The 18301-nt window shown below is 38.2% G+C and overlaps 3 protein-coding genes across 3 annotated transcripts in view; 2 read left to right on the top strand and 1 right to left on the bottom strand.

The window, feature by feature from the left end:
- LOC139980359 (exosome complex component RRP43-like) overlaps window positions 1-18301 on the bottom strand; it is a 138405-nt gene that overhangs the window by 66412 nt on the left and 53692 nt on the right. The gene's annotated exons all lie outside the window — the stretch shown is intronic.
- Window positions 3512-8074, top strand: LOC139980016 (uncharacterized). The gene is made up of 2 exons (XM_071991358.1): window positions 3512-3667; window positions 5378-8074. Exon 2 carries the CDS (start codon window positions 5386-5388, stop codon window positions 6793-6795), a length of 1410 nt encoding a protein of 469 aa, XP_071847459.1. The 5' UTR covers window positions 3512-3667; window positions 5378-5385; the 3' UTR covers window positions 6796-8074.
- On the top strand, window positions 12727-17363 carry LOC139980355 (uncharacterized). Its single transcript, XM_071991973.1, has 2 exons — window positions 12727-12863; window positions 14509-17363. Exon 2 carries the CDS (start codon window positions 14517-14519, stop codon window positions 15924-15926), a length of 1410 nt encoding a protein of 469 aa, XP_071848074.1. The 5' UTR covers window positions 12727-12863; window positions 14509-14516; the 3' UTR covers window positions 15927-17363.

The following is an 18301-nucleotide window of genomic DNA, read 5'->3' as shown; positions in this document are numbered from 1 at the left end:
TGGGCTAAATGTGACTACTCTGGCATGGCAGGGGTCTTGTTTCCAAGCCCGGGGAGTGCCATTTCCTGCAATCTGGGAGGCATTTTTTCAAAATTTTCTGCAATACGCTACGCGCCAACCATGGTGGCGCGTAGCGTCGTTTGACCAACCAAACGTCCCCCCGATAATTATGATAGATGGCCACACTCTGATCTGCCGTACTAATCCCAAATAGCTTCCGACACCCCTGGTGATGTAATAACAGAATACCTATATGATATGCACATTAACATGTGGAACGCTTGCGGAGCGCGTGAAAAATTTTGGTTATATTTTTCGGGCAAGTCGTTACAGCCCCCCCAAAACAAATGAGGCTCCTACGCCTATGAAAATACGTATACAAATTCAAAGAAATTAGTGCTTCAGAACTAGTCAAAATGTCTAAGTGAGACAGACCAGCCCATCCTGTACGTAGGGCTAGGTTAGACGAACAAAATGAAAGCAGAAATGATGGAAATCTCTGTAAAATCGGTGAAGAATATACGAAAGTCTTTCAACCTAAGAAAAAGAGATTCATGTGGTCAAGCTACAGGCACGTACCTAGTCTAAAGTTAGGTATATAATATAAAGCCTTAGTTAGTACAACCATAGTAGTATTTAGTATATTATTATGATATTAATATTAGGTAGGTGCAACAGCTAGGAATGTGAGCCATAATATTATTATTATTATTATTATTATTATTATTATTATTATTATTATTATATTGGTATTGTCGCGTTCACGGGGAAGACGATGATAGGAGAAAATACAGGAGATTAGTCGAGTGGTTTACAAGATATATTTTATACTGCTACCAGTCTAACAAGGATACAATGAAGTCTGTTAATATAGTCAACAGGGCAAGGCGATTCTACTGCCTAAGGCTACATGTCACTATTCTGGGATTAGATTGAGACACTCATCAAGTATGAATGATATCCTCTCTCCAAACTGCCAAAATGTGGAAATCGTATCTTCTTTTGTAGATATTAATTGAACTTCCATACAATAACAAGGCTTTAATTGGCAGAATAATACAAAGCATAAGCAATCAACTAGTGCTGTGAAAATGAAGCAGAACAAAATACTCTTATGTATTTCAACAATCACACTAAGAGGTCATCCAGTATGAAATAGCAAAGCTGGCTAGTATAACAAAAAATAGCTTAATTTTGTGAAAATATAATCTTTAAATGACTTTTTGACCTCTAGGCCACACTAAAATGTGAAACAATACAATACAGCATGTATGGGCAATTTGTACATGCACTAATTAATTCAACTGACAATTCAATAATAAATATAAGCAGACTTGCACTTTTGATGAAATACTTAAAGTTCACCATCATGTGAAAAGTTAAGAAACGGTTAACATTTACTTTTGAAGTTTTGACCGTGAAGTGTGGATGATTCATCATGCATATTGCAAATTAGCTACTTTGGGCATTTTGCCCTCACCTGTTTAATGTTAGAAAACATAAATCATTTCGTTTAGAACGTTATAGTAATATTTTCCCTTGAGTACGTAGCGTCACTGGCTTCTCTTGTTCTCTTCAAAGCAGTCTCGAGTCTTTTCGATTGACTCGAGTCCCTTATTGTTACATATGACTCGTGTCTCTTTCGTTGACTCGAGTTCCTTATTGTTATATGTGATTCGTGACTCTTCCATTGACTCGAGTCCTTTATTGCTGTGACTCGAGTCTTTGTCTTACTTCAGTCAAGTGCCATGGTCGAGTCAGAGCTAAGTCAAGCCAGTCCGTTTTGAGTCGCGGTAAAGTCTTGTCACTTTCGTTCTAGCTCGAGTCAAGGTTAACAGCAGACAAAACTGGACTCAGTGAGTGACCTAATTGACTTATTCCAACAATGATTCAGTCCTTTTAAGTTGCAATGGACTCTGTTTACGACAGATGAAAAGATAAAAGTTGTGAATACATCGTAATATCGTATCTGTTTACATAGTACCATTACGTTCAATCCTATATTTATCAATCATCAAAATGAAACAAAGGTCAAGATTAAAATCCATTGTCATATTTAAGGTAATGACTTTTAATAGATAAAATAGTTTGTTTAACGGCGGAGAAATAACTTAATTGATGTCTGACATTTCATTAAACTCAGTAAACCATTCAAGTATCGTTTGAAGCTCTTCTATTTTCACAAAGCTGGAAACTCCCGTTGTCGAAATTCAGGTCAAAGATTGATCTAGGGTGCAGTACGCTCACAATGTGAATGTCTCATTGTAAATGCCGTAGCTAGAAAATGTATACATGGGTCAGTGACATATTAAACTAACATATACGCATACTGACGCTGTTTATGAACACGAAGAAGGCCTACAACAATATTTTAATGTAGATCTACATACATAATTAGTAATTTAATATTTACCCTTCATAGATATTTGGCTGTCCAGTTTTTAACATGCATGTACGCCTATTACCACAGAGACCCTCTGTTCGGGACAAACTGGCTGGGTTGGTCTTCAATCATATTTGTATGGAATAATACACATTAACAGACAGTAACAACATGCATGACCTCTAACTTCGTGTCCAGAACATGTTCAGAAATGATGAAATCCAACAAAAGTCTTGTTATAATTATTTAGGTGACTTGATATTACATAATTTCATGTTTTGCTCTTTTGTTGATCGTTTTGGAGCAGGGAGGGTGTACTTTAGAATGCTGTTATATGTGGTATATCTTCTAACAACTAAAATAACCACACCTCTCTGCCTTTAGTCAATCCCTCCAGTTAGGGTTTTATGTGAAATTTCCTCCTATTATATCTTCATCTGTTATAGACTCCCTCCCGCCCCACGCCCCGAAAAGGAAGGAATATCTATATGCAATGGTTTTTCTAAATAGTTGGACTTAATGTATTTATTTCACAGACGGAGGGCCTAACATCACAAGAAAAGTAAAAAATAAAGACATATATATATATATATATATATATATATATGTTGCTGTTTTCACGTAGCTATATCCTTATACGATAGAGACTTCACATCTCTGTTGTACTTGTTCTCACTTTGTTTCCCGACAACACCAAGTTCTTCTATATTCAAAGAGACACATTGTGTCTTTCGCTATAAACAATCTTATCTCCCTGATATCTTAAACGAAATATGTGGTAATGACAATGCCGAGATTTTCAAGCTAGCGGACTGAAATGTAATCATGGCAATACAATCTTACAATAATACAAAGTTAGGGGGGCACCCTATTACTCTGACTTTCGACCTGAGACGGGTCTTAGGGGGAGTGTCTCCTCTTTTTCTTTTGTATGTCGAAAAGGGAGCCTAAAGTGGTGCTTTCTTTCCACAAGTTTACCTGTTTGCATTTGCCGGTGTTATGACTTGTGTGCTTGTGCTATGATATTTATTAGAGGAGGTGCTGTGAACAACGACCTTATAAGCAGACATGATAGAGAGGGCAGTATTCATATCTATAGTTCATTTTCCATCATACAGATATCTGCGCAGAGTTTAAAGGTCTTTATTTTTCATTGAATGGAATAACCCTATTATAAGGAAACATTTTAGTGATTAAGAATGTTGTATTTATAGCTCCGACTTAGAAAGATCAATTAGAAGCTAGTAAACATCGGCGAGATCAAGACCTTCACAAAGAGATAAGGTAAGTTTCAATCATTTTGATTTAGTTAATTATGTACGTGTTTTATGATTACTGCAGTTCCTTCTGTAAGAAAGGGGTGAACAACTTATAGGCTCAAAAGTACCTTTCACTCTAACATTTAACAACATCGCAAAGTGTATTGATTAGTTCGAAAGATGCCAAACCACAGAAGTGTTATATAAGTGTTATGGAACCCAAAACGGATCCTTGAAGTGGATCCCTTTTCTCATTACAATTATACCAAAACAACTTCGTTCGCTGCATTGGTGTCGAACGATGTGCTTTCGCCTTCTGAGCGGTCACTTGATAGAGGATAGAATACACACTTGTCCGTCGATCACGGATATTAAATGGTGCCATCACCGTATGCCTTAACGCATAGTCAATGTCTATCTTATTTCATGATATAGAAAAATATGGCACTTTTTCTCTTATTATTTATTTCACCCAGTTATTTTCAACGAGCATTGAAGCGTAACGTTTTTCGTAAGGCATTGCTGAGTGAGTGTGAGAAGTGGTGTTGTTCCACACATAAATGTAAGAACAATATGCATATGTGTGTGATTGATGTTGTTGCAGTTTAAATCCGATAATTTACAACTTAATGGTCAATAAGCAGTACAATATTTCATTTACGAATTATACATGCATGGACTGTTGTGTATATGACGACTTGTCAAAGTAGTTGTTGAGTTTGACGAAATTAATGGAAAGCACGTTGAAGTCTATGAAGGTATATGGAAAGTCTATATAAGTCACAGAGAGATATACTAGACGGAAAAGGGCAAACGATTGTTTGACTTCAAACTGCGAAACTTGCACTCTTGTGGAGCCCGCCCACTTACACATTTCACTTGAAGCCAACCAAACACTGAGCAGTAAACCCTGAGTATAGATGATAGTTGTCAAAAATTCTCTCCTTCATTTTGTTACCCGCAGTGACGTAACCAATTATTTTAGTATTAATATCAACAAATTATCATAAATAAATACAAAAAATGGAAAAATATCAAACAAATAATATAGTATTTTGTCCATAGCCAATTATCTTACATTCTTCATGTGTAAAACCCTAACACATTGCACATCATCAGGTACTGCAGTAGCACCAACGCATTGCCAGCCTTCTTGGTGTGAGGGCAGGGTTCAAATATTTATGTTCCCATTTTAGGATGAAGAGGAATTGAAGTTAATTTAAATCATGTACTGACGTATTACTTTTCCTGGCACCATATATAGGCTTTAAATTCTGTAACGAATTCTAGTTTTGTGTTCAAGACGACATTTCCAGTGCCGTACGACGAGCAGCAGTGTCAATTACTTCATCAAAGTTAAAGTATCAGAAAAATCTCGTTTAATGCTTAGTATGGCTATAATGAGGACAACCTGAGGAGAAGCAGATCACGGCGTGCTATAATAATAATATCAAATATTCTATTTCATCCTTATTTTTCCTTTTCCAATTGGTTTTGTCGTCCCCGCAAATTTCTGTGAAGCAGTCTGTCCCGGTACACACCCCACCCACCCCCAACCCCCACCACTCCCCTCTCATTATCTTGCAAAACCTCTGCATAACTCTGTTATACATTTATGCTTATTAGATAAATCACTAAAATATATGCTATTTTTTATCATCGCAAGGGCTTCACAAGTGTGTCTACATAAGATCTGCTTAAAATACGTCAATGTATTCACATTGTTCTTCTATAGATTCTACAATGGCCGGTTGTCATTCTATATCCGATTGGTGGAAGAAGGTTCCTTGCCATTTCAATTGGAAACTTGATCAGAATAATCTCACACACTTTAAGGGTATATCAAACAACCTCGATAATAAACTGGCAACCAGAAATGATATAGAATGGACGGAGACAGCCTGTGATATGCTGCTTTTCAGAGGTTATCTAGAGGTCTCTATCTATGAAGGGGTGCAAAGTAACTCTCAGACAGCAGAAGAATTCTTCGTGGAAGCGGAGAGAGAAGCCATGAAAGTAACAGATGACGATGAACGTCAGGCTTACATCATCATTGTAACTGCAAACAGGTTGTGGGTTCTGGAAACTATCCACGAGGGAAACCAGAATGAGGACAGACGATTAAGACTTCTCGCAGAACTAGATCAAAGCTGGAATAGACATCGAGATAAGCTCTCTCAAGACAGACTTCAAGCCTTCATAGACGCCACTGCTGCTTTCGCTTTAACAAGACTTGGACCGAATAAATACAAGGAAGCCGAACAAAGATATCAGCAGGCACTTAAGACCATCAAGATGAAATCTTCGTGGTATCAGTCTCTTGGGGCAGTTATTGGTCGACAGGCTCGTCTGTGGTCGAATAACTTCAGTGAACCGTACGAAGGCATACATGATGAGATTCAGTGCTACGAGAAAGCGATTGAATTGGAACCAAGAAACAAGTCGGCACAATGTGACCTAGCAAAGGCTTTGCTGAGAATCCCAGATCGAGTCGATGAGGGCAAAGATCTCATGGGCAACCTTGACGCAAATACATGTGAACTTATCGTAAAGAAAGGTCGCTTTTATCGTGTTCTGTGTGATTATGAAACAGCCATTAATGTTTTTGGTAGAGGAGAAAAGCTCCAGCATCCCCGTTCCGAGTTGTTTCTACAGTTATCGATTGTGTACCGATATTTAGCAGCCGATGCCAGAGACTGGAATGATAAGAACGAATATAAAAGATTGGAAATGAAATATATTGATAAATGTCTTGAACTAGAACCTTCTCACTTTCAAGGTAAATTAAATAAAGCGATTGCGTTGTGTAAGGCGCGACGTAATGAGAAAGCACATGCAATGTTCAACAGTATGATTGAGGAGTACAAAGGCTCTCCGTATTATTTGATCGAAGTTCAATTTCGACGCGCTGGTAGCTTGTTTATTGTTAATAGAAAACAAGTAAATGAAAATGTCGCAAAGGCATATGAAGATGTGATAGAGACAGCACTTGAAATAACGCAAAATGAAGATATATCTGCTTGTGGTCAAACTGCTAAATTTGCAAGGAAGGCCAAAGGATATTTACAACAATATTATGAAACACTAGACGATGGCGGTATCATGGCACAGAACCTTCGTAGCAGGGTAGCAGAGATTGGGTTGAATGATTAGCTATCGATTGAGTGACCTAAGTACTTGGAGAATATTCTTAACTACACCGTATGTTCTATACTCACATCGGACAATATCACTGACTTTTGAAATAATCCACATACCAATGGTGACGTCCATTCAATTTCTGTTTTTAATGTCATCGTGTTTTCATTCTAAGATCCCCGACTGAAAAAAAACATTTCATCAAAACAGTGCCAGCTGTGTTTACAATAATGGTTATTCTTCTGGTAACTTTAATTTGGGAAGAGGAGTGAGACAGGGATGTCCACTCAGTCCCTATCTTTTTCTGGTCTTTGCGCAGACCCTCCTCCATAACAATAGTGTTCGGGTATCAGTATCTCTAATTGTGAGGTTAAACTTTGCAGTGCACTGATGATACCACTCTCTTTATAGATAGAAATGTCGGTTCTTTTAGGGAATCTGTACGTATTCTTGAGGAATTTCATAATGTCTCATATATGAAAGTTGATTATGATAAATCAACTCTTTTCCCAATAAGTAAGACCTATATGTTGATAGTGATCCCGCCTTCGTCGACGATTATGTAGTTACCTGGTCCCATGGCTCTCAACATGTTAGGAGTTTGTTTCACAACTAATCGCGAAGACCATTTCTCCCAAGCTTTCTCGCCTTAAGCGGGTGCTTAATTTGTGGCCCACTAGGGACCTCACATTTGTTGGTCAAAGCGTCATCGTAAACACTATTGCCCTTTCCAAATTTGTTTTCTGGTTTTTCTTTTGGTTCTCCCAAACCCTCCCGATTATTTTGTTCGTAACCTGGATAGGAGTATTTTATGTTTATCTGGGGAAATAAGCAGGATAAATTTAACCGTCATATTAGTGTAAACCCTATCAGTCGTGAAGGCATAAATGTGTTTCACATTATTTATATTTGCAATTTTAGAGCAATCCAAAAGCAGTTGCAACATGGAACGCTTCCCTTCATTTTGACGACAAAGTGTGGTCCTCAACATATCAATTTTCAAATGATGGTATTCGGTTTGGGAAGCAAAAGTTCGTTATGTTTAATTTCATTTTATTCACCGGATAGTAGGGACGAATAGACTCTTTTTTCTTCTGAACATAGTTGAGAGCTCTTTATGTACTTTTGCAAAAGAGAGGATGAGACGTTAGACCATTTATTTTGGCAATGTCATATTGTTTCTTCGTTTGTTTGTTAATATATCTCTGCTTAAGTTCATATATAAAAAGTATATATGGTCAAGGTTTTTCTTTTACAAAAGATCAATTGGACAATAAAAAGCGGTGATACTTATCTTATTTATTTGTTTACTTATTTGTTTATTTGGCAGTAGAGATTCCTTAGAGGACACCCTTAGTGTTCAGGATGATTTTTGATCAGCCTCTGTGCTTGCTATCAATATTTCTAAGTGTAGTATGATGCACTTGAGTCCGCATATGAATAATCCCCTATGTGTAATAATGATCTAGCTTTGAATGTCACACTTGGTCCTGTAAATATGTTGGGAGTTTCTTTTACACAACATAGAGACAACCTTTTTCGTTTGAACTACCAACCTAAACTGTCAAGACTGAAAAACTGTCCCCGGTTTTAGTCTGGTAGAGACCTGACCCCGATTGGTCGAAATATCATAGTCTAAACGTTTGCTCTTTCCCAATATGTTCTCCCTTTCTTGGTTTTGCCAAACCATCCATATAGATTATTAAAGAGCTCGATAGCATTACTTCCGATTTACTTTGGGAGGTATTCCTGATAAAGTGAAGAGGCCTTTAATTATTTATCAATTGAAAGATTGGGGACTAAAAGTCATTCATATTAATAGTTTTATTTATAGCCTGAAATGCACCTAGATAAAACGTTACTGTAACGATTTATATGGCCCATGGAAAATTGTCTTTGATATGGAATTGCATTAATTGATTTGGCGAGCAACTTCTTTTCAGTGTAACTGAAAAATGATTAGCTAAAGTAGGCACCTTATCGAAATGCTGAAGCTTATTAGACTTCGTTCGCGAAATGTTATTTGATTCTACGGAAGCCCATAAGGTAAATTCTAATTGCCAACAGCCTCCTATTTATTATTTTATTTTTTTTTATCGCCAATTGTGTACAATGGGAAAGGAAATCTCCTATAAAGTCTGAAAAGACTTAACAAGGTAGGAGACTCCCTTGGAGAAAAGAAAAATGTACAAATATATATAATACAGTATCTACGTAAAGATTAAATATACAGTAATAATATCCTATTGATGACCTTTACCTCCAAAAAAAAAACAATAGGCTTCTTTTACTTACTTACGCTTATCATTGAAACCAACTAAGCAGAACAACAGACTCTGATGTATTTCAACAATCACACTAAGAGGTCATCCAGCGTGAAAATGTAGAAAATAGTAAAACTATCACTGGCTAGAATAAAAATAAATTAATTTTGTGAAAATATAATCTTTAAATAGCTTCTCGAACTTTAGTTCACACTAAAATATGCAATAATACATTGCATAAGTATGTATGGGCAATTTTTACATGCATGAAATCCAACTGTCGATTCAATAAGAAACATTAACAGACTTGTGCTTTTGATAATGTACTTAACAATTTCACAGAAAAAGTTCACGATTGTGGAAATAGAACAAACGGTTAGCAGACTTGATTTACTGATTTTGAGAAAATTTAGGAAACACTTAACATTAATTTTGAAGTTTTGAAAGTGAAGTGGGGTAATTCAGATGTCTTCATGCATGTGCATATTGCAAATTGGCTACTTTATGCATTTTGCCCTCACCTGTTCAGGGTAAGAAAGCATAAATCACTTCGTATTGAACGTATAATTAATAACATTTTCCGTTGAGTACGTATAGCGTCACTGGCTTCTCTTGTTCTCTTCAAAGAATACTCGAGTCTCTTCCATTGACGCGAGTTCCTTATTGCTACATGTGACTCGAGTCTCTTCCGTTGACTCGAGTCCCTTATTGCTGTGACTCCAGTCTTTGTCTTACTTCGGTCAAGTGCCATGGTCGAGTCAGAGTCAAATCATGCCAGTTTCGTTTTGAGTCGCGGTAAAGTCTTGTCATTTTTCGTTCTAACTCGAGTCAAGGTAGACAAAACTGGACTCAGTGAGTGACGTAATTGACTTATTCCAACAATGATTGAGTCCTTGTATGTTGCGATGGGCACAACACTCTATTTTCGACAGATGAAAAGATAAGAAATTCTGAATACATCGTAATATAGTGTTTGTTCACATAGCAACATTTCGTTCAAACCTATATTTACCAATTATCAAAATGAAACAAAGGTAAAGATTAAAATCCATTGTCATACTTGATGTGATGACTTTAAATAGATTAAATAGTTTGTTTAACGGTGGAGAAATAACTTAAGCTCAGTAAACCGTGCAATTCATGCGTTGTTTGAAGCTCTCCTATTTTAACAAAGCTGGAAACTCCCGTTGTCGAAATTCAGTTCAACGATTGACCTAGGGTGCTGACAGCTCACGATGTGAGTGTCTCGTTGTGAATGTCATAGCTATAAAATGTATGTATGAGTCAGTGACGTATTACCCTTACATATATATTTAATATATAGAGATATTTGACTGTCCAGTGTCTTACATGTATGTAGGCATATTACTACAGAGATCCTCTGGTCAGGACAAACTGGCTGTGTTGATCTTCAATCATAGTTTTATGGAGTAATAGACATTAACAAACAGTAACAACATGCATGACCTTTAACTTCATATATCCAGAAATGTTCAGAAATGACGAAATCCAACAATTTCTGTGAAAATTATTTATGTTACTGATATAACACAATTTCATGTTTTGCTCTTGATTGATCACTGGGGCAGGGAGGGTGAGGTGGGGGTGGGGGTGGGGGTGGGGGTGGGGTGGGGTGTTCAGAAGGCTGATATGTGTGGAAGATCTGCCAAAGACTAAACTAACCACTGTTATAGTCTTTCAGTAATATGTGAATTCTCTACCTATTATATATAAAGACTGTCTCTGTCATCGTTGCCGACGTGTATTATTTTCCTTAGCGTGGTTAAAGGGAAATTTCCGCTTGGTCGAGGTCGGGCAAAGGTCAATGCTGCCCTCGTCCAATGGTTTTAAGGGTGTGACCTTTTATACCCGCCTCCTTGTTTTGCATACTTACGTAATCGATGCGTACTTACGTAATATATATGTTACAAATGCTTCACTCCTCTCCTGGTTCAGAGTGGCGTCGTATGTGGTCTCATTGCAAAAATCCTAAGTAGTTTAAAGCCGCCGTTAACCCCAGAAAGGCGCAGTAAACCCCAGAGAGCCACTGTAAGCCCATGTATATCGCAGTTTGTCGTGCGGTTAGTTTGCCCGGCAACGATTTTTACACTGTCACCGAGACGACGCTCAATGATGCTGAACAAGGTAGTCGGGGTTTTAACCCGTTTATTTGCACACGTGGTCCTGTCGAACTTCCCATTCCTTGGAGGGACAGGTCGGAGGCCCTCCCAAATAATTTTGTTCCCACAAACATCCCAGAAACATCAGTATGAATAGTCGAAGTAGATATAAAATTTGAAATTATCTCAAGACGTCGGCATTGATGTGTTTGGGTTATATTACGTGAAATTCGGCCGTTCCGAAGTCAAACGTTATGGCTGTTTGTTCACTTGTTTAACAGTCAGGGCTGTCCATATAGAGAAGTTGGACTCATTAGTATTGAGTCCTTCTTGAATGTATTCATGCGATTTGTGGCACGAAGATGGTGTCCAGAAACCTTATTTTCAGATAATTGCAGTAATTTTGTCGGGTGAGGCGGAGTTGAGACGGGCCATGAGAGACATCTCCCATAAGGTTATACACGCATATGCAGTAAAAGAGAATTTTGATTGGCGTTTTATTCCCTCAACTGCTTCTTCTATGGGGGAGCCTAGGAACGCATATGGTGGGTGTAATTAAAAGAATCATGGCTGCTATCTTCCCTAGTACTGTAAGACTTGCAGATGAGATTTTGGGGACTTTGTTTGCGAAGTCGAAAGCATTGTTTATGGTCGTCCGTTGACAAAACTCAGCGACGAACACGTGACCCTACGCCTATTACTCCCACCCATTTGTTGTTATTGAGACATGGCCCTAGCATTCCTCCGGGCAAGTTCGAAAGCGTTGACCGTTTCCGTCGCCGCTGGAGGCATGCATGTCCAGCACCTGGCTAACCAATTATGGCATAAATGGTTGAAATTGTATCTACCTAAATGGCGCGTGCAAATAAACGCGTTAAGTCCTCCGGCTATCTTGTTCAACATCATTGAGCGTCGTCACGGTGACAGTCTCCACTTCTTAAAGAAACCAAAATAGAAAAAAATAGAAAAAAAAGAAAGAACGAATATCTTAATGTATATATTCACAGACGGAGGGACTAACATCACAATACATTATATTTTTATATTACTGTAGCTATGTCCTTATACGATAGAGATTTCACATTCTCTGTTTTACTTGTTTCACTGGATTTCCCTTACAACACCAAATTCTTCTATATTTCACACATTATATCCTTAGCTATATAGAATGTTATCTCCCTGATATATTAAATGAAATATGTGGTGATGGCAATGCCGAGATCTTCAAGTTAGCGAACTGAAATGTAATTATCTTGCGAAGTTTAGGGAGGAGGAGCCGGCCTGGGGAGGGTCTTAGGGGAGTCTCCTCTCCCCCTTTGAGATTTCCCCTTTGAGATGGTACTTTGAGATGATCTTTTGGATCAGTTTACTTGTATGCATTTGCCAGTGTAATGACTTTTGTGCGTGTGCTATGATATTTAAAAGAGGTGCTGTGAACAACGACCTTTTAAGCAGACGTGACAGAGAAGGCAGTATAGATATTAATAGGTCATCTATAATCATACAGATATCTGCGCAGAGTTTAAAGGTCGGTATTTTTTCTTTGCCTGGAATTACCCTATTATTGCGAAACATGTAATTTAAAATCGCCAGCTGTTGTATTTATAGCAAGTTGATAATTTAAAAGCAACTCCGACTTAGCAAGATCAATTAGAATCAAGTTAACATCGGCGAGACAAGACCATCACAAGGAGATAAGGTTAGTTTTTTTAACATTTTGATTTAGTTATTTATGAATGTGTTTTATCATTACTACAATCCCTGCCGTAAGAATGAGATAAACAACTTAGATTCAAAAGTACAGTTCACTCTACATGTATTTAACAATTGCGGAGGGTATTGATTAATTTGAACGATGCCAACATAGAGAAGTGTATATGTGTTCCGGGATATGGATCTCCAAGCGCGTAGCTAGGGGGGGGGGGCGATCCCCCTACCCCCAAACAATGAGAGAAAAGATACTGGGAGAGAGTATGAGAATGAGAACATAAGCGGGAGGGGACCATATAATTGTAAATAATTAGTATGATATCTTTGGAATTGACCAGGCGCCGTTTACGAAAATTAACTTACGCTTGGTTTGTCGCCTAGGTGTTTTAGAGGCAAATCAGACGCAAAATCTTGGGGATCAGGGGTTAAAATTCGCCAGGCGCCTGCTTAATGTACCTCTTGGAGGTGTACCACTTTGAGTAGAAGAAGCCTAGGTGCATTTGGTAAAGATCAATCTCGGTCTTCATCTGCCAATGTGAATATATTGTTTGTCATATGTCAATGCTTTTGATGTGCTACTTGGATTGAAGTATGTTGGTCATCCTGACTATATACGCTACAACCTAGTGTGTTACATTCATATAAGATTATACATGTATAGCATAATTGAAAACACACTGCAGGTTTGCTGTCTGGTTATGTTTGTGTCACATGATTCATTCCATTATCTCAGTATAAAAATAAAAGATAATCATAAATAAGAACAAAAATATAAATAATTTCAAATGTTGTCTAAGGAAAGGGCTTCCCCTTTCTTTGAAAACATTGTATTTCGGTAAGGGGATCAACATTATGCAAAATGGTGCCATTCCCAGTCAGGCAATTTAAGTTTACTTAACGCTTGTATTGACATATACTTTTCATGACACCATATGGACTCTACCTTCTATTACGTAATCAAGTTTTAGGGAGAGTGATAATAAATATACTGGCGTCCGTAATTGTCCCTTTCACTTTCAGAATCGTTGTATTTGGTAAGAAGGTTTAGATGTCAAATGATGCTATAATTCATTTTATGCAACGTTGCGGGAGAGGGAGGGAATAATGCATGTGTTTCAATGCTCCTAGTGGCTACGGAACTTAATATATTAAAAATGTAACATATTTACAATTACAAAATAGTATCTGTGAGTAGGTATACCCAGGTATCTCATATCACAGTGACCCAAACGGAAATTTATTATATGTTGAAGACGACATTCCAGTGCCATACTGAATCAGAGCTAACTTCTCTAAGAAATCTCATTTATGCTTAGTATGGCTAATGAGGCAAACCTGAGGAAAAGCAGATCACGACGTGCTAAAAGAACAAGTAGCATATACCGTAAAGCATATATCATAGCTACTTATGTTTCCTTCGCCACTTGGTTTTGTCGTCCCCGAAAATTCTGTGTGGGACTCAACCCCTGCACCCTCCCCTCTCTCTAGCTACGCCACTGCATATCTCTGTTATACATTTATGCTCAGTAGATAAACCGATAAGATATATGCTTTCATTCATAATCGCAAGGACCTCACAAGTTTGTTTACATAAAATATTCCAGTGTATTGTTTATCACATTGTTCTTCTATAGATTCTACAATGGCCGGTTGTCATCCTATACCCGATTGGTGGAAGAAGGTTCCTTGTCATTTCAATTGGAAACTTGATCAGAACATTATGTTAGATTTAAAGGGTATAGCAAACAGACTCGATAGTGAATTGGAAACCCGAAATGAGATAGAATGGACGGAGACAGCCTGTGATATGCTGCTTTTCAGAGGTTATCTTGAGGTCTCTAACTTTGAAGGGGTGCAAATCAACTCTCAGAAAGCAGAAGAATTCTTCGTGGAAGCGGAGAGAGAAGCCATGAGAGTAACAGACGACGATGAACGTCAGGCTTACATCATCATTGTAACTGCAAACAGGTTGTGGGTTCTGGAAACTATCCACGAGGGAAACCAGAATGAGGACAGACGATTGAGACTTCTCGCAGAATTAGAAGAAAGCTGGAGTAGACATCGAGATAAGCTCTCTCAAGACAGACTTCAAGCCTTCATAGACGCTACTGCTGCTTTTGCTTTTACAAGACTTGGACCGAATAAATGCAAGGAAGCCGAACGAAGATATCAGCAAGCACTAAAGACCATCAAGACTAAATCTTCGTGGTATCAAGCTCTTGGATCAGTTATTGGTCGACAGGCTCGTCTGTGCTCAAACAGCTTCAGTGAACCGTATGATGGCATCCATGATGAGATTCAGTGCTACGAGAAAGCGATTGACTTGGAACCAAGAAACAAGTCGGCACAATGTGACCTAGCTAAGGTTTTGCTGAGAATCCCAGATCGAGCCGATGAGGCCAAAGATCTCATGGTCAACCTTGACGCAAATACATGTGAACTTATCATAAAGAAAGGTTGTTTTTATCGTGGTTTGCGTGATTATGAAAGAGCCATTGATGTCTTTGGTAGAGGAGAAGAGCTTCATCAACCACGATCCGAGTTGTTTCTACAGTTATCGATGGTGTACCGATATTTATCAGCCGATGCCAGAGACCGGAATGATAAGAACGAATATAAAAGACAGGAAATGGAATATATTGATAAATGTCTTGAACTAGAACCTTCTCACTTTCAAGGTAAAATAAGCAAAGCGATTGCGTTGTGTAAGGCGCGACGTAATGAGGAGTCACAGGCAATGTTCAACGGTATGATTGAGGAGTACAAAGGCTCTCCGTATAATTTGATCGAAGCTCAATTTCGACGCGCTGCTAGCTTGTTTATTGTTAATAGATATCAAGTTAATGAAAATGTCGCAAAGGCATATGAAGATGTGATAGAGACAGCACTTGAAATAACGAAAAATGTAGCTATTTCTGCTTATTGTAAAACTGCTGAATTTGCAAGGAAGGCCAAAGAATATTTACAACAATATTATGAAACACTAGACGATGGCGATATCATGGCACAGAACCTTCGTAGCAGGGTAGCAGAGATTGGATTGAATGATTAGGTATCGATTGAGTTACCTAAGCACTTGGAGAATATACTTAACTATAACGAATGTTCTATACTTAAATCAGACAATATCGGTGACTTTTAAAATACCTTTTCTAAATGATAAATGAAGTAGCAGGAAGATTACTGCACCTCTGCTGCCCAATTGTTTGGCTATTCCACCCCCCCCCCCCACACCCACGGACTATCACTTCTCATAGGTTGGGTCGCAATCCGGGAATCAGAAAATAATCCTCCTCCTCAATTGTTGCATGGTGATGTTCCATAAATTTGTGATTGTTGTTCTTTAGTAACTTCCAGTCATTGTACAATCAAATGTATATGATCAAAATAAGCCAACGATATAAGTTCAATCGTCAAGGTGCACTATTTTAGACGAGTTGCATAATATGAAAAGGCGTTTGTTTAGTCTTTCTTTCTTTCCATTTCATTCCCCTTGTCAAAGTAACAGAGGAAGTTATGGTTTTCTTTCTTTCGGCTCTGTTTACCTTACCCTAATAGTCACAATTAGAGACTCTCCTACTATTGGGTCTCTAGTCACAATCAAGTCCAATGACAGGTTAACTAAGGCTAAAGTGTTCATGTTTCTTTCTTTCATCTTTCTGTCTTTCTTTCTTTCTTTAATGTTGGAGGCGATTGAACTTAATCTATTGTACAGGTCAAAGTAACGTCCATTTCATTCCCTTTGTCAAAGTGATAAAGGAAGGTATGTCATTCTTTCTTTCCGAAACGGCTCTGTTAACCTTACCCCAAGAGTCACAATCAAGACCAATTACAGGTTAAGGCTAAAGTGTTCATGCGTGTGAAAGTTTAGACCCTCAGAAAGTTGTCGTTTCTTACTTTTATTAGGGTACGCTAGGCAAAAGTACAGAAACTTATTTGGTTGCAGTGAAAGTTGTCCTGGTAGGCAGGGATGGTGGGCCATATTCGGTTCGGGAAGCAAAACTCCAATATGTTTAATTTCGTTTATTCACCGAATACTAGGGATATAGACTTTTATTTCTCATGAACTTAATTGATGGCCCTTTGTGTACTTTTTGCAAAAGAGTGGAAGAGACGTTATATAATTTATTTTGGCAATGAAATATTGTTTCTTCATTTCCTTTTCTTTCTTCTATTACGACACGCTAGGCAAAAGTAGAGAAACATATTTGGTTGCAGTGAAAGCTGTCCTGGGCTAATGTAGGTCGTATTTGATCGTGCTGGGATTTGTGCTATACCAACCATGTGTAAGATAACAAGCAGAAGTTGGACAATTTTAGTATATTGAACAGAATGGCTTTAAGCCTTAGTCAACCGTGTTCTACCGTTCCTAGAAATGATTCATATAGGGTCATACGTGCACATGTTTCTTTGCTCTTACATTAAATTACTTTCTATAAAAGTTGTTCACTTGCTCCTGTACAATACGTTTCAATAAAAAACCTGCTTTCTTGAATTCTTGAGTTCTCTCATATTTTGTATCTTTATCCACCTTTATATATACTGTATGTTCCACACCAGTGCTACAGAGTGCTCGTGGGATATGGGATCTAAGAGTTGGGTGGCGGAATACCTACCCAATTTGAAACGAGTTGAGGAGTCACTAGATGGTGAGCATTTGGAGATGAAAACTGCTATTGGGAAAAATATGGGATGGATTCAAACAGATCTCTTCTTAGGAGGCAGTGGTGGGCTTGAAGTTTCCATGCTAGTCTATCCTGGGTAGATGGGCATTCCTATTATTGGTTATAACGTGATCTCTATCTGTGACATAGAGATGAGGACAGGGCAAATGTTAACACGTTACTTGGGGCTATGCCGGGAAATATGTAGGGTGACACAGAGGCTATTGTCCGTCAGATTGAGGACAAGTCAGAGCAAGGCTTAGGTCCCCAAACAAATATGTAGGAGGGAAGTATGTGGAAGTAGAGTTCCAATTAGTATATGGTACTTATATGTACTTATAGGAAAGTGCCAGAAAATGGCTTGAGGACTATTTCAAACCGGGTGGAAGCAAACTCCCAAATGAACAGTAGTATATGCAGAGTTCATAACTGCTGATTTTAACAATCTGGAGATTACAACAACATCGATTATAACACCGGTGTTAATTGCCTAGCATCATTTTGGACGAATTAGAAAGCTTCTCAGGCTAACGTTCAACTGGGGGAGGGGGTACATTACACAGGTCGGGGACACAAAGCAACGTAAAAATAAAGAAGAAGTAAAACTCCTCAAGCCCGAGCACTTTTGAATGGGTGGGGAGAATTGAAAATGTCCACTGAGGGTCACTCCTGAAGAGGACAATAAAGTGATTAGTGTTAAAGCATTCGCATGATGAAATGTGCCACAATGGTGTTGAACGCACTCTTGATTTGGTACGAAAAC

Source organism: Apostichopus japonicus, chromosome 14 (assembly GCF_037975245.1).
Source record: "Apostichopus japonicus isolate 1M-3 chromosome 14, ASM3797524v1, whole genome shotgun sequence".
Lineage (NCBI taxonomy): Eukaryota > Metazoa > Echinodermata > Holothuroidea > Aspidochirotida > Stichopodidae > Apostichopus > Apostichopus japonicus.
The sequence above is the reverse complement of the archived record's forward strand: the minus strand, read 5'-3'. Positions and strand labels throughout refer to the sequence as shown.